The sequence below is a fragment of the Staurois parvus genome, unplaced genomic scaffold (genome assembly GCF_062004578.1).
Source record: "Staurois parvus isolate SC_StPar_1 unplaced genomic scaffold, SC_StPar_1.0 ptg000018l, whole genome shotgun sequence".
In the NCBI taxonomy this organism is placed as follows: domain Eukaryota; kingdom Metazoa; phylum Chordata; class Amphibia; order Anura; family Ranidae; genus Staurois; species Staurois parvus.
This window is the reverse complement of record NW_028317814.1, coordinates 1,950,374-1,975,053: the sequence shown is the minus strand read 5'-3', so window position 1 is coordinate 1,975,053 and position 24,680 is coordinate 1,950,374. Positions and strand designations below refer to the sequence as shown.

Genomic DNA, 24,680 nt, shown 5'->3' with positions numbered 1-24,680 from the left:
CAGTGCTCCCATAGCAAGCTGCTTACTATGGGGGCCCTCGTGCATGCTTGCTCCTGACCCCCTGCTCCCTCCTCACTGGATTGGTCCTGCCCTCTGCTGCCTTCTTGCTGGTTGTGATTGACAGCAGTAGGATCCAGTGGCTCAAGCTGCTGTGTCTGAGCCAATGAGGATGGAGAGAGCGGAGAGCCTCTGCTCTCTTGCACATCACTGGATCGACAGCCTCAGGTAAGCATAAGAAGGGGCTGGGGGGAAGGGGGAGTAGCACACTGAAGGTTTTTTTACCTTAATATAGAGAATTAATTACAGTAAAAAAAAACCTTTTAGCTTTAGAACCACTTTAACCCCCCTGGTGGTATTCCCGAGTGTAGCTCGGGGTTAACTTTCAGCGCCAGAAGCGGTAACCCCGAGCTACACTTGGGATTACATACAGCATGTACCTCATCCCTATTATAAATTGCAATAACACAATATGTTTAATGTTGAATATGAGGTTGTCCGCTTTCTGTACCAGTGAAGTCCCATCAGGTTTTGGTTTTTCTTATTACAAACTTTGTATTATTTAAAAATAACAAGCATGTCATACTTACCTGCTCTGTCCAATGGCCCGATCCTCATCTTCTTGGGCCCCCTGCCAGTGCTCCCATAGCAAGCTGCTTACTATGGGGGCCCTCGTGCATGCTGGCTCCTGACCCCCTGCTCCCTCCTCACTGGATTGGTCCTGCCCTCTGCTCCCTTCTTGCTGGTTGTGATTGACAGCAGTAGGATCCAGTGGCTCAAGCTACTGTGTCTGAGCCAATGAGGATGGAGAGAGCGGAGAGCCTCTGCTCTCTTGCACATCACTGGATCGACATCAGCCTCAGGTAAGCATAAGAAGGGGCTAGGGGGAGGGGGGACTAGCACACTGAAGGTTTTTTTTACCTTAATACAGAGAATTAATTACAGTAGAAAATAACCTTTTAGCTTTAGAACCACTTTAACCCCCCTGGTGGTATTCCTGAATGTAGCTCGGGGTTAACTTTCAGCACCAGAAGCGGTAACCCCGAGCTACACTTGGGATTACACTGCAGCATTGTCTTTGATCCCTGGATCACTTACAGTTGTGCTCAAAAGTTTGCATACCCTGGCAGAAATTGTGAAATTTTGGCATTGATATTGAAAATATGACTGATCATGCCAAAAAATGCTTTTTTATTGAAGGATAATGATCATAGGAAGCCATTTATTATCAAATTTTGTTTGGCTCCTTTTTAAATCATAAGGATAACAGAAATCACCCAAATGGCCCGGATCAAAAGTTTACATACCCTGGAATGTTTTTCCTTGGTACAGACACACAAGGTAACACACACAGGTTAAAATGCCAATTAGAGGTTAATGACCCACATCTGTGGCTTTTTAAATCGCAATTAGTGTCAATGAGTTTGTTAGCTCTTCTGTGGAAGCACTGACTCGGCTAGATACTGAGCCATGGGGATCAGAAAAAAACTGTCAAAAGTCCTGCGTAACAAGGTAATGGAGCTTTAAAAAGATGGAAAAGGACATAAAAAGATGTCCAAAGCTTTGAATATGCCAATCAGTACTGTTAAATCACCTATTAAGAGGTGGAAAGTTCAGGGATCTCTTGATACCAAGCCAAAGTCAGGTAGACCATATACGTTAAACACAACATTTGGAACACCTATATCTGCTCTATTGTGGCTTCTGTGCTGTAGGTTGACTAATCTCTAGAGTTAAAGTATTGTGTATATAAATGTTATGAAGCTGAAATCACAGGTTTTTTGTTTGCAGGTCTTTCGCTTGCAGTAGAAGAGAAAGTGGAAAGCTGTATTATTAGTGCTTTGATATCACACCTGCAAGGATGTAGGGCTGTATATTTGAGTGTAATAGAACCATACATATGTTTCAGGCTCTCTGCAGCTGCCAGCTGTTGCTGATGGGAGACAAAACCTAGGCGAACCTCAGAATAGCTTGAAAAATGTGAAGTATATTTTTACCAGTGAGTATGGTGACAGATTTTGGGTTTCCTCAACCATTTCACGACCAATAGAAGCTTGGATGACCAGATGAGATTTGGCTGCATCAGTATGAGTCAGTTAGGTAGTGGAGTCTAAGAACTAGGAACAAGCAGAACATCAGTCGATCGACTTCTGTACAACTGCCCTGTCCAATTTGTGCCGATCAATCAGTGCTGCTGGCTATAGCCTGCAGCACTGATCAGTGTATTCTGATAAGGGGAAGTCTCCCTGCTGTCATAATACAACAGCTCAGTAGAGAGGATTCCCTAATCCACATTGAATATGTGGATGATAGGAATTGAGCCTTTTTTTTTTCGTTCAGCCCGCTGGTTGAACAAAAACAAAATGATTCATCTATGGCCAGGCTAAGCCTATACATGCAAACATTTCTCTATCCATGCCAAAAAGTGTGAATGTAAGAATCTTCACTGCCTTTACTATATTCAGGCAGCTATGACTGTAGGATAGAATGCAGTCACAGTTTGGTTGACAATTGTTCACTCAATTGATTTTTAAATCAAAGTTTTTTGAGTCATGTTCTGCCAACTGGGCAAACCACATTCTGAAATTCAAGCCATGCTTGACCAGTTGAACTCTTCATGTGTGTCAATAATCTAGGATAGTTATGCACTGGCTGTACATACAATGCAACAAGAGTGTGGATCAGACATACTGTAAGGGCCAGTTCACACCAAAACGCAGTGCAGGACTTTTGTGCTTTCAGAAAGTACACCCAAACTGCAGGACATAATAGAACACTATGGAAAAGTGCAGCTAACCAGCACCAAACCCACAGGTACACTGCACTGCACCTGCAGAGCAGTCAAAAAGCACTGCTTCAGTGTGAAAGGGGCCTTAGGAAACACATTTGTTTAATGAAGTTAGAAACCATGATTTTAATTGGCCATAATTGATAGTCCTGCTCACAGATTTTGTGTCAGTTAAAAGATAAGTTCACTTTTTGAAAAAAAGCAGCCTGCAGAGCATTGCACCCTCAATCAGCAGATCACGGGTGCAATCTCAGGCTCCTGCAGGCTCTAAGCATAGCTGTCTGCCTTTACCAAGTGCAGGCAAGCAGTTACCTGAGAGCAGGAAGATCAATGGACTAGGAGAGTGCTCACCAGCGCCCTCCTAGTTCATTGAGTGCTACAAGTCGTCAACTGCAATGGCTGATGGTACTTTTAAGCATTCATTCACACGGCCGCACCTTTTTTCAAAATGTGACAGCGGGTGCAGGGAGAAGATCCCCGGTTTGTTTTTCGCAAGGGGAGGGGAGAGGCTGCAGATACTGTTACATGTTCCAGCCTAAAAACGTGAACTTATACACCTTATAAATAAAAGTAAACTTATCCTTTAATATTGTGAAATTTTCACTTGTTCATCTATACATCCTGCAGATTACAATTACAGTTTTCTTTTACTGAGAATATAGGTTGTAGGGTGTTAAATATTGTTGATGGCAAATTTATACTGCCTCATGTGCAAACAAGTGATTGCAAGGGTTAATCAACTCAATATCTGCTGACCTTTTCCTGCAAGTTTCCAGGGAAATTACACATTAAAAATGTATGTGAATTGTGTAGTGTTCACATGTGATTGTTGTGCTGTGTAGGATTCAGTGACAGATGGGTTTAAAGAGCCGGAGGGAAGATAACAAGCAGGGCCTCTAAAAATGTACATTTCAGTTTTATTCATTAACTGGAGAAGACTAGTAGTTAGTGCATCTCAATAAACTAGAATATCATCAAAAAGTTCATTTATTTCAGTAATTCAATTCAAAAAGTGAAGCTCATATATTAAATAGATTCATTACACACAGAGTGACATATTTCAAGCATTTCTTTCTTTTAATTTTGATGATTATGGCTTACAGCTAGTGAAAATCCAAAATGCAATCATTTAGAAAACTAGAATATTACATAAGACCAATAAAAAATTTTTTTTAATACAGAAATGTTGGCTTACCGATAAGTACGTCCATGTACAGAATAGTATGCACTCAATACTTGGTCGGGGCTCCTTTTCATGAATTACTACATCAATGTGGCGTGGCATGGAGGCGATCAGCCTGTGGCACTGCTGAGGCATATGGAAGCCCAGGTTGCTTTGATAGCAGCCTTCAGTTTGTCTGCATTGTTGGGTCTCGTGTCTCTCATCTTCTTCTTGACAATACCCCACAGATTCTGTATGGGGTGTAGATCAGGCGAGTTTGCTACCCAATCAAGCACAGTGATACCATGATCATTAAACCAGGTATTGGTACGTTTGACAGTGTGGGCAGGTGCCAAGTCCTGCTGGAAAATGAATTCAGCATCTCCATAAAGCTGGTCAGCAGAGGGAAGCTCAAGGTGCTCTAGAATCTCCTGATAGAGGGCCTGCGCTGACTTTGGACTTGATAAAACACAGTGGACCAAAAGCAGCAGATGACATGGGTCCCCGAATCATCAATGACTGTAGAAACTTCACACTGGACCTTGGATTCTGTGCCTCTTCACTCTTCCTCCAGACTCTGGGACCTTGGTTTACAAATGAAATGCAAAATGTGACTTTCATCCGAAAAGAGGACTTTGGACCCCCAGCACCCTCGTTCATTGAGTACTACAAGTTGTCAACTGCAATGGCTGACGGTACTTGTAAGCATTCATTCACGGCCGCGCTTTTTTCAAAATGTGACAGCGGACTACCAAGTCTTTGTGCACCTTTTTCTACCACACTTTTTCCTTCCACTCAACTTTCCATTAATTTGTTTGGATACAGCTTCTTTAGCAATGACCTGTTGTGACTTACTCTCCTTGTGGAGGGTGTCAATGACTGTCTTTTGGACAACTGTCAAGTCAGCAGTCTTCCCCATGATTGTGTAACCTACTGAACCAGACTGAGAGACCTTTTAAAAGCTCAGGAACCTTTACAGGTGTTTTAGGATAATTAGCTGATTAGAGTGTGACACCAAGGGGTTTATTTACTAAACCTGGTTGACTCAGAATCTTGGGCACCTGTGCATGGTAGCCAATCAGCTTCTAACCTCAGCATGTTCAGTTAAGCTTCAGCAATAAAACCTGGAAGCTGATTGGTTTTTATGCAGAAGTGGACAAGATTCTGAGTCAACCAGGTTTAGTAAATAAACCCCCAAGAGTCTACAATATTGAACTTTGTCACAATATTCTAATATTCTGAGATACTGTATTTTGGATTTTCACTGGCTGTAAGCCATATTCATAAAAATTAAAAGAAAGAAATGCTTGAAACATATCACTTTTTGTGTAATGATTCTACTGTATATAATATGGGAGTTTCACTTTTTGAATTGAATTACTGAAAAAATGTACCTTTTTGATGATATTCTAATTTTTTTGAGATGCACCTGTATTTGCCAGATATTGAAAGCAACTGTGTCATACGTCCTAAGAACAAAAAAAAACATGTAAAAGAAGAGGCAGAGTATTTACTTGCCCTGGTGCCCAGGGTGTCTTGGTGCTGCATACAGCTACCCATAGACAAGAGTGGATGAAGGTGACTGTACGCATCTATGTGCCTCTAATAACATGAAGTAGTGTATGCATACAGACATACAGCACACCACATACAGTAGCTGCGTACAGTTGTCTTCACCCATTTACGTCTTTGTGCAGCTGTACGCAGCTACAGAACATCGCAGGCACCTGAAATTGACAGGGTATTTACGCTGCTTGGGCAGTCATGCCCATGTGCATAAAGCCTAAGACTTAAAGTGTTACTAAACTCAGGACCCTGCATTCACTATATCTGATCTCCCACAGTACACAGAACATAGAAATGCAATTATTTTAGTAAATATAAACTGCTAAATACCTTTTCTTATCAGCAGTTAGAGCAGTCTTGTGGTTTCTATCAGTGTCCAGCAGACTAAAGGTTAAAGCTTGTAGGAGGAGTTCTCATTCCCCCCTGATTGTCCTGTGACATTGCATAGCTTCTGATCATCTGTCTGGACAGTGCTGGTTGTCCCTGTGCTAATCACATGCACTCTCCAAAGATGAAAAAAACCCCTCTAGTAATACACACCAAACTGAGCATTTGCAGCGTGCCTCCAAGGCTCTGTTCTATCAGCAGATGGATTGGGGACAGTAGAAGAAGGGGATAATCAGAGAAGACAGGATCCTTTTTACAGGATGTGAAGGATTAACCCCTTAGGGTCCACAGTGAGTATAACAAGCATGCTTTACTGCATATACAGACTGGTTTTACTGTTGTGGGTTTGGTAACACTTTAAAGCTGAACTCCAGGCAAGCGGCTACAGTTACAGTTAAGGATTACATTGTTGTCCTCTCTTAACCCTCATTCTATTGATTGGACAGTGAAAGAGCAGCAGAAGACTGATGAGAACATATTTTTGCTCCATCTGCCCTCTTCTCCTACCACTTCTTTGACAGCACATTTGGGAAGAGGAGATTAAGGAGGGATATGATCAACATGTATAAATACATCAGTGGTTCATATAGTGAACTCGGTGTAGAGCTATTCACCCTGAGGTCATCACAGAGGACAAGGGAGCACTCTTTAATCTCCAAACATGGAAAGGTTTCTTCACAGTGAGAGCTGTGAAAATGTGGAGTAGACTCCCTCAAGAGTTGGTTCTGGCCAGCTTAGTAGATTGCTTTAAAAAAAGCTTGGATGCTTTCTTAGATACACAGAATATAACTGGATACTAACATTTATAGGTAAAGTTGATCCAGGGAATATCCAAATTTTTTTCCCTGCAGCAGCAAATTGGATCATGCTTTGCTGGGTTTTTTGCCTTCCTCTGGATCAACTGTGGGTATAGGATTATAACTTTTTTTTTCTTTTAATGGTTAAACTGGATGGACTTTTGTCTTTTTTTCAGCAAGACGAACTATGTAACTATGGAAGCAACACCCCTGTTTGACTATCAGTCCTTCTCCACCCTCTCCCAGTCAGGGTGCTGCTGTACAGGGAATTAATTGCAAGAGTCTGATATCAAGTGAAATCCACGTATTTATACTAGATGCATTTAAAAAAAAACACATTTATTAATTAATGTATAGCTATTAAAACGTGTTTATTTATACCTGCCTGGAGTGCAGTTTAAAATTCCACTTAAAGCATATGTGTCAGTTTTTCTGGATGCTGGAGTGTTAAACCGCATAATGATTTCTTATATGCCTCGGGGACTCTTGTTGACGAGATCTCTTTGACTGAATTCTTACATCTATATATCTGCAGGGTCATTACAAGATTGCCCCCCTTTGTTATGTAATATGAGGGTCTACCTGGGTTCACTTTCTTGTATTAGGTAGCATAAGGGGCATTCAGACCTAAACTAATTTTTTTACTTTAGGTCCTCTTTTATGTGTTCAGTTAATAGATTGCAACCCAAAACCAGTGCCTTTCAGAGCAAAGGGTTTCTTTCTACAGCTTATATAGAATGTTCTACAAGAGCTTTGCAATAGTTAAGTCGTTTATGAGTCCTATTTATTGATCATCCAGAGAGGAGCCGCTTGAACAAAATCAATGCAGTAACGACAGACACAGCAATACTGTTTTAATTGGGTTGACATCATAATACATCATGTAGGAAATTTATAACACTGGGTTCATTTGATTTATTTTTTTTTTTTCAGCCAGAGGCACGTGCAGTACAATGCAACAACATGCTTAAGGGCACTTGATTATCTGTATCGTTAAAATCTGTTATATAATATATATATATATATTGATACACACATAATACTTGGAGATTTTAGCTTTAAACAAAGGTCTTTTATGTTTCGAAAATAATTTAGCATTTACAAGTTCTATGCACAGTTTGTACATTAATAGGCGTGGTTAATCCATGTCCTTCACTATCACAATTGTGTATAACACTGGAGCCGCTGGTTGATAACATGGTGCAACGTGATATGCAGTACAGAAGCAGCTAATCACTTTTAGCTTTTAATTAGAGCAGTGAAGAAAGAAATGATTTTTGATTGGTTAGAATAGTTTATTACACTTTGCTTGTTGCCTTTATAAATCCCTACAGTTGTCCATTAATCAGCCTTCACCCAATGGCAATATAGTTAAATGTCATTCTGTACAGAAACATCAAGTATCTTCATCTGAATAAATCCTTCAGGTAGCAATGAAAAAATAACGTATAAAAATATAATGTATTTTTTTTATAATGCCTATTTTTTTTTCTTTCATGATTTTAAATCACAAACTCTAGGCATACCTCCAAATATTGAAAAAATATGGACATCTTTAAGTCCCAGGTCAATCTATTAAGAAATGCTCGCAAAGGAGACAAAATCCCATCTGTTTTGCAAAGCTACACCCACCTGGTTTGGTTTAGATAAAGACATCACTGACATGAGCACTTTGGCTTTAATTGGCGCAAGGGCCTCCCTAGTGTGTCAAAGTGACTGCAAGGGAAGAGGCCAGTTGACCCACAACAACAAGGTTTTTATTTGTTTGTAGAGATTATTTGATATCAAAGCGAGAAATTTGACTGGTTTACCTTTTGAATACTTTTATTCATGAGGCCTTTTTTGTGGAAAGCTGCTAAAGAGCACAAAATGGCTGCCGGAACGTTACTGGTGATGGGTCTATCCTAATAGATATAGAGTGCAGACAGGCCTTTGATAAAGATTTATAGTTATTTTGTGTAATGTATGTGCCCATAGTGTTTATGAAGAAATCTCGAGGGAGCTGTTTGAGGTAGTACAGTCTGACAGGCCAGATACAGTAATGTCATATAATCTGACAGATGGGATGTCACTACTATGTGCTATAAAGTGAGGTTTACTGACATTTTAATTACATTTGATTGAGTTCATGCAATAAAGGGCCCAAGCATTTCTACTTGGATCCGTTGTAACACTGAGATATAGGTTCCATGCATCCTTTTTTAGAATTCCCTTAATATCAAATATTCATTGAAAGCTTGGTTTAATGATAATGTAAACACCAAGGAATACATAATTCAAAAGTATAACTCTTTATTAAATGGTGCCAATTGCACCAATTAGCACCTAATCAGAATATTCCATTTTATAAACCTGATATGATTTTTTTAGATATATTATTACATTCTTAGGCCATATGTATTTTTTATTTTCATTTTAAAGTTTTTCACCATTGAATGTGAAATGGTAAAATATCTGATTAAAACATTTTGATATATACCAAATAGTGGAACCCCAATTAGCATGACAGCAAGTGACAGAAATGTAATAGGACAAAACTGAGTGCAATAGCAACACTGGGAATGTCCCCATTAGATCCGGAAATATTTTTTTCCCAATATTTAGTTAAGGAATGCTGTCTTTTTTGGTGTATTTCACTAAATACACAAAGTGTTGAGAAAATGTTGCAATATTTTGCCTTTCTTCTGTACTAATGCCACTAGTTGTCATTCTCTGGCACTCTAAAGGTTTACAGAAACAAACTGTTGAATGGGACAGAAATGTTACACTATGTGGCCAAATGTTCATAACAATCACATTTATATGAACTTTTTAAACATCCAAAACCATGAGCATTAATATAGTGTTGGGACCTTCACTTTTCTGGGAAGGTATTCCACAACATTTGAGCGTTTGTAAGGTAAGGTATTGTTGTTGGACCAGACTTGGAATCATTGTTTCAATACATCCCATAGTTGTTGAGGCAAGGTTTCTGTGCAGTACACTCAAGTTTCTCCACTCCAGACTTGTTGAACCATGTCTTTGTGGAGCTGGCTTTGTGCACAGTCATGCTGGAAAATAAAATGGCTTATTCAAACTGTTGTCACAAGGAAGGGAGCACTCAATTGTCTACAATATCTTTATTTTCTGTACACCTGAACTCAATAACTCAAAGGGGTGTCTTTTTGTCATATAGTAGCTTGATGGTCAGGTGTCCACAAGTTTTAGTCATACCATCAACTGGCGTTTAAAGCTCAACATCAGTGAAAAATTATAAAATTGCGATCTGACGGGCTTTTTGTTGTAGAAGAAACATGCTATGTCCAGGGGCGGACTGACAACTCATGGGGCCCCCGGGCAATAGGGGACCATGGGGCCCCTGTGTCCTTGCCCAAACTCAAAAAAGCCGATGAAAAAGGTACCAGGGGCATCTCATGGGGCCCCCTACTGACCCCGGGCCCTTGGGCAGTGCCTGGGTTTCCAAATGGTCAGTCCGCCCCTGGCTATGTCTGTTCTGCAATAAATAAAAAAAAGTACCAGCCTGTTCGCAATCATCTGCTACATGAGCAGCTTGGTGTAAATTTTTGGCACACCCTGGTGCTGTAATGAATGAACTCCCATTGCACGTGTCCTGGAGGTACGTCATTGCCCGTCAGCCAGTCAAAACAGTCAAAGACCCAGCACCCGGAAGAAGGCGAGTTAGAAAATGTTGCGGGGTGGAATGGGGCATAGGATTTGAGTATTTGTGGACTTTAATTTTGCTTTTATCTTGATGAGGAACACCTCAATAGCAGCTTGTTAAATCCAAATGTGAAAAAAATGCAAAACATGTCAGACAAAGATTATGTGTCCAACTTGTTAACATGTTTACAGACAACAAAACACTATTGACAAGTATAGACTATACATACTTGTAAGATGGTACAGATAATGAAAGTGAATAGCTTTGTCCTCTCCTTAGGAGGTAGTACAAGTTTTATAGACATCGTTATTACTTGAAAATGTTTCTTCTGCTTTTGAGCAGGACATGTAAATGTGCTAAAATATCATGACACTTGCACGAATGTTGTCATATACTTTCCATACAGTACTTCCTGAATCTTTGTTTGCTGCAAGTTAGATAATTACTCTTCACAAATATTATTTTCTTAACCCGAACCCACCATGGTAAAAATAAGCTACACAGTCTGACCTGCTTTATGAAAATGCTAGCTTGTCATGCAAATCTTCTGCCTTTGCTTGTGAGTCAATGACCCGAAACAAGCGTGCAAGCTGGATAACTTTCTCAGCAATTTGTATTTTTCTGAGCTTTGGCTCAATGAATAATGACAATGGAAGTACCCATATTTCCTCTATTAGATCTTTATTAAAATTCCAGTCCTTCTAAACTGCTGCCATTTTGAGTGCACACTACCATCACCTGCCCTTGCCTCCTGTGTGCTTTGGTTGTTCCTTCTCTGCCCAAGAATTCTCAGGGCCATCGACCTGCTGTGACCAGGGGAAGAAAATCCCATTCTCATAGCCTCTAAATTGTATGTTATGAAGAATGCAGCAGATATCTTGTGCTCTCATGCTAAACTACAAGAGAGAGCTCTGTGGCAGCAAGGGCAAAGCTGGAAACTCCAAACATAAGAAGCCAAACGTGATTCAAACGACCTTAGTCTACACTCAAGTTAAAAATAATTTTTTAAAGAAGTTGTAAAGTGTCAATAAACTCATGTTTTTATAAAATACTATAAATACAATATGTCTAAATATAACTAGAAAAAACCTTCTGTCTCTCACTTCTTTTGATTTATCTTCCAAATTCAAGCTTTTTTCTACCGTTCTCAGACTGCCTATTTTAGGGTGGCTACATTCATTCTTCATGCCCCCCTTGTTGTATTTTCAAAAAAAGGTGTAAAGCTATGGTAAGAGAGTTGAAAAAAAAATCAGAACCATGGTATACTTGATGTTGTAGAATGAATGATGTAAAAAAAATTTAGTTTAGTGTCACTTTAAAGCCCAACTCTGGGGAAAAACAAAATTCCCACACAGTGGGGCTATGCGCACACAGCAGGGGTCAACTGCTCGTTTTTTTAGTGGTTAGCAGAAAGCTTATATTTACCCAATCCTTTGATCCTCCAGAAAACAGCGCTCCCCCACGGTCCAGCAATGAACTGTTCCTGGTCTACTGAGTCTGCTCTGGGCGTGTTGACGTCAGGAACAGTCCACTATTCAAGACTGCTGGAGCGCAGGGGTGCCAGAACAGTCTTGTGCTGCAATGATCGGCGGATTAGGTAAGTATAGCTGTGCTTTCCTCTCCTGTAGTAAAAAAAATGAGCAGTTAACCCTTGCAGTGCGGGCACAGGTTGCTAAGCTTATTTAATAACAATGCAAAGTCCAGTGATGTGCAGTTTATCAGAATCTGCTAAAAATGCATCTGCCTTTTATTTTTGTTGAATGTGGAGTTCTGATTGGTTGCTTGATTATATATAGTTATTAGAATTTTACAAACATTTAGCAGTACTCTACATAATCTCTGAGTTACTGTATTTCACTCCTTGTTAGCTTTTTGCATGCGTACAAATTGATGCTCTTCATTTTGTTGTGCTTTGTCTGATTGAGGTCTATTTTGTGCATATGTAGAAAAAAAAACATTTCCTAAGTTTCCAGACTAGGTGCATTTTTATAAATATATTTACTGTGTTTTTTTCCATATAAAAACAATTTGAATAGTTTTTATGGTCTTCATATGTTGTAATCATTGCAGAAACATGGTAAACGAAATGTGATTGGAATGTATAACGAATGTGTGGGTGTGGACCATTAGAATGTTATTTGGCAGTAGCAGGTTACAGATAAGGAAGGTTTTGTGTGCCCATAATTCTGTAACGTGGCTTAGAAAGTCAATGTAATTTGTCTGTCAACTTACACAGGTAAAACAGAGACATAATGGGCGGTGATGAGTTATTGGATAAATGTCCTCAGAATCCGGGAACACAAAAGCACTCCATTAAATGCTATATTTTGAAGTGGCAAAATATTGTAGTTTTAGAAAACCCTTTTCCTTGGAGGAAAAAGAAAAGTTTGTTGCTCTTTTGGGCCTATGACTGCCAAAAACATGTATAGAAACATACACTTTTGTTCCTGCACAAAACTAAGGCAGGCCATATATGATGCAACTTTCTTTTCTTTAGTTATGGGTCGCAGGAAAGAAAATCGTTAGTGTTGATGGGGGAATCCCTCCTGTGGAGTGATTGTGTTCTCCCGGTGGGGGGACATGGGGAGCCGTCCCTGCCGGGAGAACACAGTGATTATTGCTAGCAGCTATAGCTGCTGGAAAGCTAACATGCTGGCTGCATCCAAGTCGATTAATGGATCAACGTGGGTACAATCAGTCTGCACATACATGGATCGAATCTCGGCTGGTCCCTTCTGAACCGGCCAAGATTCAAACCATCTATGGCCAGCTTAATCCACAGACAAATTGATGAGCTGCCTTGATGCAACTGGAGCTTTCCCAGCTCTATACCTGCATGATGCGAAATGTCAAACAGCATGGCTTAGTGGGGGGTTGCTAGAAACAGGTTTGTGAATTGTTCGTTCTTGGAAACCTGCTATTGTGCAAGCAATCTCTGATGCTGTAAAAAAAATTATGTATATATGTAATAGGCATTAATCTAGTTTCTCATTTTAATTACAGTGGAAATGTTCTTTAATGACATTAAAAATTATCATGCATAATCTTGTTCCTCAAAAATATTTATTATGGTTCCTTGCTGAATAATATTGGCAAGGTAGATTCCATATGACATGTACAGCTAGATAGATAACTTCATTAATTCACCAATTTGGTGTTTGCCGATTTTCTTCACTTAGTAGTCAGATAAAAAGAAGGCTTATCACATACATTAGGAAAAAAAGACAAATTCACTTCACTCTGTGTTAATGAAAACTGACAATATAATACTTTTCTATAGTATCAAAGTGCTTTGCAGTTATTTATGTGGAATAATTAAAGAGCATTACCACCTGAAACATATTTCTATCTTTGGAAGGAATGTGGTAGGTGTCTATCCCCTGCTGCGTAGTTCCTGCTGTCTCTTCTGCTGTTTAGGCTCAGTGAGGAAGATCTTTAGCAACCCTGACATCATTGTCAGCTTGGAGAATGCAAAATCAACTTATAAATTAAGACGTCATACTCACTAGAGGTCCAGATGTAACTAAATATTTGATAACCTATATTTGTGAATTAATTTATTTCATGGTTATTATGCATTGGGCTTATAATATAGTTTTTCTGTATTTTACAGGTGTTACACGTGCTTATACTGACAACCCACCAGAGAATTATCTGGTATGTACAATGGGCAGTCCATGTCTGCCCATCATAGCCTGAGAGGCTTGGCTCGCCATTAAAGACAAACTAGTATTGTCACTAACCTTTGAGTTATTCATATATTTTTTGTAATCCTCTGAAATGTAGTATATACAGCATGTCTTGCTTTCTAATGGCTTCCTCATAGGGTTGCATAAAAAATTCAGGCTAGTGACAATAACTCAAATTCTTACAGTCGTGTCAGGGTTGGTGGAAATCTCTGCTCACAGTTCAAAGACAGCTGAAGACCCAGCAGGTGATAAAAACCTGCCTCTTTCCTTTCCAGAATAGGGAAATTATTTTGGGTGCATATGCATTTTAACCCCCCCGATTTTGGTTTCATGTCTTTGCGTATAAAACTTTACAAAGAAATGCCTCAGTGGAATACGTAAATAAGCCAACGCAAGGATGCGTCACCTGTTTTCAGAAATATAGTTAGATCTTGAAGGTTGTGGTTAAACCATACATACATGCTTAAGTCATTCCTAATAGGCTTGAACAAAACCTTGCTGGCACTATTTCATGGTACTATTGCAACTCCACTGTTTCCATCATCAGCACCATTTAAGAGTTCGACTCCAGCTCTGCGTCTTGGTCACCTTTCCACCAAAAAGGCTCAGCGCAAATTCCAAACATGTCAGTATAAATTAGTCTTCATAGCTAATCATGACTAAACAAGAATAGATAATCACATGACATGCAGTATATTTGCAGCGTGGTCATGCTAAGGCTCAGAGCTTAATCTATAGCAGCCACCTTTCATCCACTACTATGGATGAGGTTAGATCAATGGAGAACCAAGTTACTGTAACACCATCTGTAGTTAAGTCATCACCTGCTGAACCACAGTGCGCTCATGGGCGCAACCTTCATTGCCACAGTGCAATTTTTTAAGCAGTCTCTGGAGCTTGCTATGAAAGTTTTTGTTAATGTGTCTGTGTAGTAGAGGCATGACAAAGCTGCTTGAGAAGGCTAAGAAGCTTGACAAACCCTCGATGAAGTGAAATGTCCTCATGAAACGGTGGTCAGTGGACTTCACATGAATGTCTGTAAATGTGTTCACCATAAGCGTAGCATAATATGGCGTCCATAAAATAAACTGTGTGCAAACGGTGGCGATTAAAAGCCGATGCACGGATGGATCCAGTCTTCCAGAATCCTGATCAAGGGGAGTTTCCTCTTTTCGAATTTGTAAAATAAGGACCAAAGCATACAGTACAGCAAGAACTGGCACCACATATCCAATAAGGACCATGATCGCATCAGCTGCCTCTCGATTTTGCATCTTTGAACATTCAATGATTTTAGTAGATACATGATTGCAGATGTAGAACAGGAGAGACGAGAAGCTGGTCAAAACTGCTCCACCCCAGATAAACCCACAAACGTGCTTTGTGTTGTAGACACTTGACATGTAAGTTCTTGGTAGCGCACATTCTATATAATAATCCAGACTGAGCAATGTTGTGGAATACATGATCACCAAAGATGACACATTAAAGAGAATTAGCAGAGTAATGTAAACCTCATTGCCGAAGCTCCACAGTGACCATTTGGTATACTCTGGTCCTAGAAGGTACACAGGGGCCACAGCATTGATGATGAGTCCTGCAATTGCCATATTTACAAAGTACACATCCGGCATGGTCATAGTTGCCTTGTTGTACAGATTAACCAGCACAAGCTGAACATTGTAGCAGAGACCAGTTGGGAAACATATGATGAGGTAGAGGATGGACAGGACAAAGAGGACGAGGTGGAAATCATGGCAGAGACGCTGGTCTTGAATGTTGTCAGTGTAATTAAAATCTTCGCAACTCCACATAGTGATACCAGTCAGCGGCGTCTTAGCTGGTCACCAGCTGAGCTGTGTGGAAGAAACAATGAGAACTGGTTAAAGGAGAATTACAACAATAATAATAACAATTACATACCAAGTTTCTACCAGCCATTACAAAAGTCCATGACTACCATGTTGTTAACCAAGACATATAATGAATTACATACTAGAGGACTTGTATTCTTCATTATTGCCTTGTAGTCATTCCTGCTTAGGTCTGGTAAATGCTGTGCCTTTGGCCGATGCCCAAGATTCTTGTATGTAGCTAAAAGGGTTACATCTAGTCAGTGAAATGATTGGTCTGTGAATGTTTACAGCACAGTTGATCGGAAGGGAAAGGAAGGGGTGCTCAGAGTGAGAGATGGGAAAATAGCACAATGAGCTGTGCTGCAGTGCTCATCTGCTAACAAGAAACATGCTGGTTGGAGGAGACATTGACAGATGAGCTCATTGGTCTGCTGCTTCTCCTTTTAAAGTTAAGTCATAGGCTGGGGGATGGACAAGACCTGCAATTGTTACTTATCTGCAGTGAAGAAAAAACAGGTCTTCCACCCTGCCAGACAGAGCTGCGTTATGTGGCAGAGTTGTATAAATCTCAGTACCAGGTGGATAGAAATACGTATCCTTTGACAGTAGAAACCAGGGGCGGACTGACAACTCATGGGGCCCCCGGGCAATGGGGGATCATGGGGCCCCTGTGTCCTTGCCCAATCTCAAAAAAGCCTATGAAAAAGGTACCAGGGGCATCTCATGGGACCCCCTACTGACCCCGGGCCCTTGGGCAGTGCTCGAGTTTCCAAATGGTCAGTCCGCCCCTGGTAGAAACCGTACTCTTATTTATTCAGTATGTATTGCATCTGTGTATTTAGATGTTTGCCTGGAATTCAGTTTTCAAATACAGATAGAAATAGATAAATCTACAGGTACACCATTACACCTGTCTCTTTCTGAGCAAAGATAGTCATGAACCCTTTCCTATGTAATATGCCAGAAGCTTCTAGTCAGCAGTGAACCAATCTGACCCCTACCACAGTCTTTTCCTGTTGTTCATGTATGGATGACATTTTTAATTCTGTATATTTGTCGGCTAGCACAGATGATTCATACTTTGTGGCTATTAATGATAATTACACAGGAAAACAGCTTGACAGATACACTAATATTTTCCGGATAAATGCGTATTCATTTTAAAGGGGAAATTAGTGGTAAATTGGTAAAAAAAAAGCTCTCATCATTCAGTGCATGATCACATATACTGTATAGGTTCTGATACGTGGTGAAGGGTAAGGTTTGATACGTATGAATATATTTCACTTTATCCAGCATGACCCTGAGAGCTGCCAGTTGTCATTACAGTTAGGGATCACGTACACGGGGCGTTTGGAAAACTCTTCTGAACGATGGAAACTGACTGCTAAAAAAAAGTCTGTTTAGAAGCGTTTTTTAAAGATAACCTCAGGAGACCTTCCCAAATGCCCAGAATGCACTGAAAAATTGTAAACAATTAACAATTTTAGACATTTTGAGAGACATAGAGAGAGCAGAGAGCAGTATGTGTTGGGATTACCTGTCTTTTCTGGTTGTATTCACTATGGATCCCATCATGAGCATAATGCAGCACATTCTACCATTTTTTCCTTCATGTGAAACCTGGAACTGACTGCGCTGGTGTACTAGGACTATTTGAATACATGGAAACACTTTGCATGCATTTCTGATGAGGAAGTAAGGCTCTGGACAGCATCTGAATATGGAACAGTTAAAAAGCGCTTATAAACGCGGCTAACCGCGTTTACACACGTTTACAAGTATTAAAATCTACTCCTGAACGCAAGTTTTGTGCATTCAAAAAAACAACTGTAAACTCAACTGCCTGTAAACTACTGTAAAGGACAATGTGTACATGGACACATAGGGAAACATTAGGGAGAGTTCAGGGGCTGCTGAAAAAAATGCAGAAAAGCTCCTAAACGTAAGTTTAGCAGCTGCAGCGTACATGGACCCTAACAAAGTACAGCTAGCAAATGATCTGTGTTAGTTAAGACCTAAATGATTAAACACTGCTTACTACACTTAGAATCATGCAATAAAAACAGAAAATTCATTTTGTTGTATTCTTTGTGCATCTAGCTTGTATAGCAGTTTATCAATAAAATACATCCAAGATACAATTGTGCAAGATTAAATTATGCAACAACAACTTTAAATAATTGATGTGTGCATAGAAACCCTTGCCATACGATCCGAGCGAAGATTGAGGTCTCTGCTGCTTGTAATATTACAAGTGACCCATATGCTGTCCCTACTTTCTTAACTGTATTAATCATCTAGCAGATGCAGCGGTTTATGGTCTAGTTTGTATGAGGTCAGGTGTGCTGTGTTATGATGTCGTCCTTGGAATGGCTAAAACGAGCATTGAGGGGGAACATTGTTACCTTCAGTATATATTGTCAGGATTTATGTCCAGGGCTACCTTGTGAAAGATTTTGCATAAACGTAGCCATTAGCCCTCCTGCACACTTGACGTTTTTACAGCGGCTGTTTATGTATTTTGACATTTTTTTCTACAGCTAGTAAACCCCCCAGCATGTTATCCTACGTGTCCATACACACATAGACTGTAATCAATGTTTTTTGGCTGGAAAAAAAAACAGGACTAGTGGGTTTCTAGATGAGTTTTTTAGCTGTACAAATGCTCCAATGCTGAAAAATGCAGTAAAACGGCGCAAACCAACATTTTGTTTAACCAAAAAAAATATTTTTTGGGGGGTAAAAAAACGCTAAAAAATGCAAACGCTGGAAAACGTCACTAATCGTGGCTAAACGTTAATGCAAAAACGATAAAAAAAAGCTGAAAAACTGTGTGCATGAGGACTTCGTAAGAAGCAAAGCATAGGCGGTTTCATGGATGATACCTAGCTCTTCTGCCTTACTGTTGTGGCCCTCCTGGCCAGTCCTTGTTTTCTGGAATAGAAGCATGGTCTAGATAAAAATGAAAGGGTCAGTCTACCAGTCCACCCTAAAGTGATAGTTGTATTTATAGCTGTAGTCTGAGGGGCTGAATTAGTCCCTGGCTTCTTATATGGTGTGGTCACCCTGTCACAATTTCTGACTCTGTAAGTTCTGTCTGCTTGGCAAGACTGCTTTCACACTGCTCCATATCAAAAACTTGGTAAAAGGCGTATGCGTTTTTTCTGCGTTTTAGCCCTGGTTCACACTGATGCAGAATTCGCAGCGTTTTCAGTGCGAATACCGCACCGCATCAGAATCGCACCCTGTTCATGCGAACCGCTGTGGGTGTGTATGTTAACCCCTTTACGCTGGCCACACACAAATGTGCGGCCACCCGGCGTCTGGGCCTAGACGCCGAGCGGCCGCACATTTGCGTTCATGTAACAAAAAATGTGCTGAGAGCGCGCGCCCTGCGTGCTCTCAGCACGCATGTGCGGTACTCACGGAAAGGTCCCGGTCCGCGCTTTCGATCGGGACCTTTCCTAATCATGTGACGGTGAGTCATGGCAATCACATGATCCCTTAACCCCACCCGCCCCGCCTCCCGGCGTCTGAAACTCTTAAAGGGCCGGGAGGCATCGGCGGGAAGGGGTTAAGTTAACAACACCCCGAAAGTGGTGCGATGTACAGAATCAGATTGGATAGGTGTGAATACCTATGTGGACCCAAAAAGGGGTCCTGCACATTTTTGGTGCGGTGCGAATACAGCCATACAAAATGTATGGCTCCAATCACACCGCACACAAATCGCATGTGATTTGCACAGGAATGCTGTGTGGTTCCTGTGGGAATCACATGCGATATACCACACCGCACATATGTGAACCCAGGCTCAGATATGTTTTCTGATTGCTTGCACCTTTGCAAAAATTGAGATGTGCCTCAAGAACGCCAAAAACACACATTCGGTACATTAATTATGTGTTTTTGCAACATTTTCCATTCATTTAATTGGGGAGCTGCATTTTTGGGGTGGTTTTGAAAACCATACCACAAATGCACCATGCAGGACTTTTTAAAATGCACCACACCTCCAGCTTAGTGGTGTGAAGAAACCCATAGGATTAAGAGGGAAACATTTTTCTTGTGTTTTTCTTGCAAGGTGAAAATGCATTAGCGTGAAAGCAGTCCAACTTTGTGTGCTCTAGCTGCCTCCATTGCATTGTTAAAAAGGATGTAACAGGAAGAATGGGAGCCCCTCATAATGTCCATAGTAAGTGTACAGACCTAGGAATTTAGGGCCAGCCATACACATTTAGATTACTCTCATCCAGCCCAATCAGTTGATTCCCCCATCCATGCTAAGCAGTGTGGATAGAGGATTCTACATTGCTATTGTATTGTGATAGCCATCAACACCCGCGGCTGCCTGAATACCTGAACAGTGATTGCATCTGATTGGATGCACTCGCTGTTCAGACAACAAATTTCCACCATTCTCCTTCTATTTAAAAATCAACATTCATCATGTTGGGTGTTATGGTGCTATTCAGCAAGAAATTGGAATGTGGTAAAGACCCCATTCACTCTTGCAAATGGGGCCATTAGCGATTCGCTCCATTAGTGATTACATGCAAGCGGCTGTGAGTAGCTGTGGGATCTGTCAGCCTCCCATTGCTTTCAGTGGGGTTGCTGACCCAGCTAATCGCTAGGAAACCTATCTAGGTATCCCTATGTAATTGCTAATGGGGCCTAACTTTCTATCAACATTTTTTTTAATTGTCTTTTTTTTTTTTTTTTTTGGACTGATCCTTTAAAGCAACGTTTCTATGCTCACTGATTTTTGCCAAGTTAAAAAGGATTATAAAATTTCAGTTAATTGTTTATTACTACCGTGACCATATTCTCTCTGGACACTACTGTTTCTACAGTATTACATTATATTTGTGCTGCTGATGGAATATTAATAACTATTATTGTGCCTAATTATTGCCACACTTGGCTTTTGAGTTATGTCAATTATCTTTTTATACTAAGAAATATGAAAACTGTAAAATACACTCCAGGATCTTTTGCTGGTATTCTTTGGGGAAATCTTTTCCTCCATATTCCTTCCAATTTATAACTTGTTAGATGCTGGTAACTCTACACATCTTTTATTTATGACTCATGTAGAGTATTCCTATAGTATTAGGCTATACCATTACTGCGGGTTACTGGGACATTTGCTGCTATCATTTGCCCTTTTGGTGCTGATAGCAGGTCTCTATGATATGAATTACAGTACATGTTTTCTAGCATGTATGCGAGGCTTCAGACTACTGGCACTGTAGTTATCAGTGCGGGAGATGGAATTCCAATGTCATCAGGAACGTCTGTCAGCTTAAAGCATAATTCAAGGCAAAAAATATATACATTTTTAGTACATCTTGGAATGCATGCACATTTCTCCAAATTGTATACCTTTAAAAAAAATATTAATATACTAGAAATATAGTATGCTCCTACCTTCCTCTTTGACATGACAACAGAGCTCTGAATTTCTAACCATGTGTTGTCAGGCCTGCCTACTTCCATTTCAGATGGATTACAAAAAAAAAAAAAAAATCCTCTGCTCATCTCGTCCCATTCGTCCCCATAACCCTTCCTTGTACACTGGCAGAATGTACAGAAAGATGTCAGCTCACAAGTTTCTGGCAAAATCATTAGGTATTTTGGCACTTTGTGAACAGATATAACAAAACACTTTCATTGGTATATATATACCAGACCAAAAGGGAGCAAAAAAGAGGTTCATTGTTGAGGGTTATATGTTCTGAGAAGAATAAGGTTGTGAAGGCCAAGTCTGTAAAATGCTGACAATTCAGTGCTGGCTGTTTAAAGCAGAATTCTAGGCAGATATTAAAGACTCACATTTAATCCAGTTAGCTATTCATTAAAAATCATTAAATGCATTTTATATAGTACCTCAATCTGTCTTTATAAACCATCGGTAATCCCCTGTACAGCAGGAGTCGGGCAGCACTGTAAGCCAATCAAGTTCTACTGCATTGCACCCTGCCACAAGTCTAGCATGGAGAGCTTGTAAGTGGAAGAGTGAACACATGGAGGAACTTGGTGTGATGGTGCTGTCTTAGGGTTCATTCGCATTGGAAGTCACTGTCAGGAATCAGCAATTCTTGACCGAGAACCTAGCTGCATGCACACATTGTGTTCTAACAGCTGTGGTCAGCAGTGGCACAGCCAAATTGGTTCCCTGTACAAGTCAATGGCCGGTGGCAATTAGGGACTCTGACTGGCCATGAACATACAGTTTGTGTTAGTTGGCAACATGTTGATTGCTGGTAGGTGAGTAGATTGCATCCTTTCCTTGCCGACCCTGGGAACCTGGGGTGAGCGACGGTGGCACTTACTGGAACCAGTCTCTGTATTTTCCTCCTGCAGCCGCAGAAAGCCTGTTTCGCCTCCTCACCCTTCTGCCAGCATTTAGCGGCTGCAGGAGAAAAAACAGGGGATTGGTTCCAGTATATGCTGCTTCCGCTAACCCTCCTGTCCAAGTTTTGTTTCCTTCTGCTACCTGGGCCTCCCCTGTACGCCCCCCTGCAGGGCTGCCGGCTTACCCTCCTCTTCTCTCCTGTCGGCTGCTGTGGGAGATCGTTTCAGGATGGAGAGTGGGGAAGGGTCTGGTAAATATGTGATTTATTGACACCTTCCATTTCTGAATGAAAACAGTGAGCGATCACTACCAATCACTCACTGTGTTCATCCATAGCTGAAGCATAGTAAACTGTGTTTACTATGCTTTTATTTGTAAATGAACAGGGAGACTGTACAGAGCTGTTCCTGTCTATTTGTTCTGTGCAGCTGAGGCTGCAAAGATGGGAGATTGAAGACTGTTCTCAATCTCCCTTCTCTGTATCAGAAGTGACCACTGATATTTCACTAAAGCCCACCAACAGGGCTGCTTAAAAAGTTGTAAAAAAAAATTGTAAAATAAAACATAAAATTGTGATAATATAGTAAAAAAAATTAAAAAAAGCTACTGACTGTTCACTGCCCTAGTAACACCATCCACTGATTTACTGACCCTGTCCTTTGCCCTACTGACTGACACCATCAACTGCCCTACTGACACCAATCAGTACCCTACTGACACTGTGTATATCTCCACCTCTCAAAGGTTGCCTACCCCTGGTGAAGAGCTACCTACAGCGAATCATCCAGTTTGTAGGTGGCCATAGTCAGAGATGCTGATGTTTAGCCACATCTGAATGCAGTAACGTATCCACCGTCTGAATGAGGCCCTAATATCCAATCACAGGCTGGGATAGGTCTTTGCCAACATTGTATTACTTTGAGTGGAGAAAAGTGGAGTCTGGTACCTGGCTAAGTAATCTGGCAGGGACGAGTGAATCTCAGGAGTGGCCAAACAGAATTACAAATCCTTTTGGCAGGTAAAGCAGTTCACACACATTTATCTCCACTGCAGTATTTAGCTGTTGGTATGCAGTTCTACTTTACTAGCTCATTACTTGTCTCTGGTTTCCAGTAGCAATATCCTGCATAGTAGGTTAATAAATGTAATGGCAATTCTAAGCTTTTTTTAATATACATAAAAATTGTCTAGATGCATGAAGCTATATCACTGCTAATCCTTCTTTCATACATCAAAGCCTCATCATTTTTAAACCATTTTTTTTCAAAATAGGATATTTGGCACATTAATCAAGCACAATGTATTGTAATGTAACATATAAAGAATTATTATGTATGGCTTTGTTCCATGTAGCCAAACCAGAATTTGCTTTAGGCAGCTTGGAAAATATCACAGCGTTCACAATAAATACTGTGCAAGGCCACAATGTAAATTTTACAAATATTCATTGGCTAAAAAAAAAAAATATATATTTTATAAACAAACCAAATTTAAATGAAAAAAATATGTTTTACTTAGACATGTTATTTAAAATAACAGAAAAAAAAATGAATAAAACCAAGCAAATAAATTAATAAATTCCAAAGAAACGTGAGCCCATCAGAGCCCCCTTATATCAGTGTCCAAAGTGAATTCCCCATATATTATTATTATACAGGATTTATATAGCGCCAACAGTTTGCTCAGCGCTTTACAATATAAATATGAGATTCCCCCTCGTATCAGAGTCCCCCTTACATTAGAGGGTCAATAAAATCTTGCAATGGGCTTGGTTTGATCCATAGGCGGAAGTTTGAAGACCCCAGTCCAACTTAAATGTTTTGTGTGAATTGATCAGCTTGGTTCTCAGAATAGAAGCCGCACTTAACTATTACATGCTATGCTCCATGGTTAATCCCTCTATTATCTTTCTGTTGAGGATGTAGCACAAGAATACAGGAAATTAGTTGTGTCTAATCTACCAAGTGCAATGGGTCATATAATCTATGAGCCACTCAGGGTAGATTGTTGATCTGACAACAAAATAAAAACAATTTTAGAAAGTCAAACAGCTTAAATCCCCTATAATATGAAACAGCTTATTTCTCTACATGAATCATCAGCAGGTTGTCTGGCGGCATCTTATTAAAGTAATAAAATAAATTATAAAGCAGTAACATGGTCCATATATGTGCAAAATGTTTCCTATCATTAGCGACTACGGTGATGATTGTGAATTTGTATATGCCAAGTTTGTTTTTGTTTTTTTTTTAAATATTAAAAGCACAGAATTCACAGATTCCTACTTCCACTAAAGACCTATTCATGAATGCAGCGCGAAGACCGAACAGAATGTCCATAGCAGCCAGAACTCGCTGACACCACAGCAGAGATGACATTGATTGGTTGCCATGGGTTATTGTCAGCTTGACCTTTT

The 24,680-nt window shown here is 40.2% G+C and overlaps 2 protein-coding genes across 4 annotated transcripts in view; one reads left to right on the top strand and one right to left on the bottom strand.

Moving 5' to 3' along the window:
- Positions 1–24,680, top strand: part of CHLSN (cholesin) — a 523,051-nt gene that overhangs the window by 269,232 nt on the left and 229,139 nt on the right. The gene's annotated exons all lie outside the window — the stretch shown is intronic.
- Positions 7,537–24,680, bottom strand: part of GPR146 (G protein-coupled receptor 146) — a 95,338-nt gene continuing 78,194 nt past the window's right edge. For all 3 annotated transcript variants that reach the window (XM_089681995.1, XM_089681998.1, XM_089681996.1), the window contains exon 2: positions 7,537–15,903. In XM_089681995.1, coding sequence (XP_089538121.1) covers positions 14,860–15,861 — 1,002 coding nt within the window. In that variant the 5' untranslated portion in view covers positions 15,862–15,903 and the 3' untranslated portion in view covers positions 7,537–14,859. The remainder of the gene's footprint in view (positions 15,904–24,680) is intronic.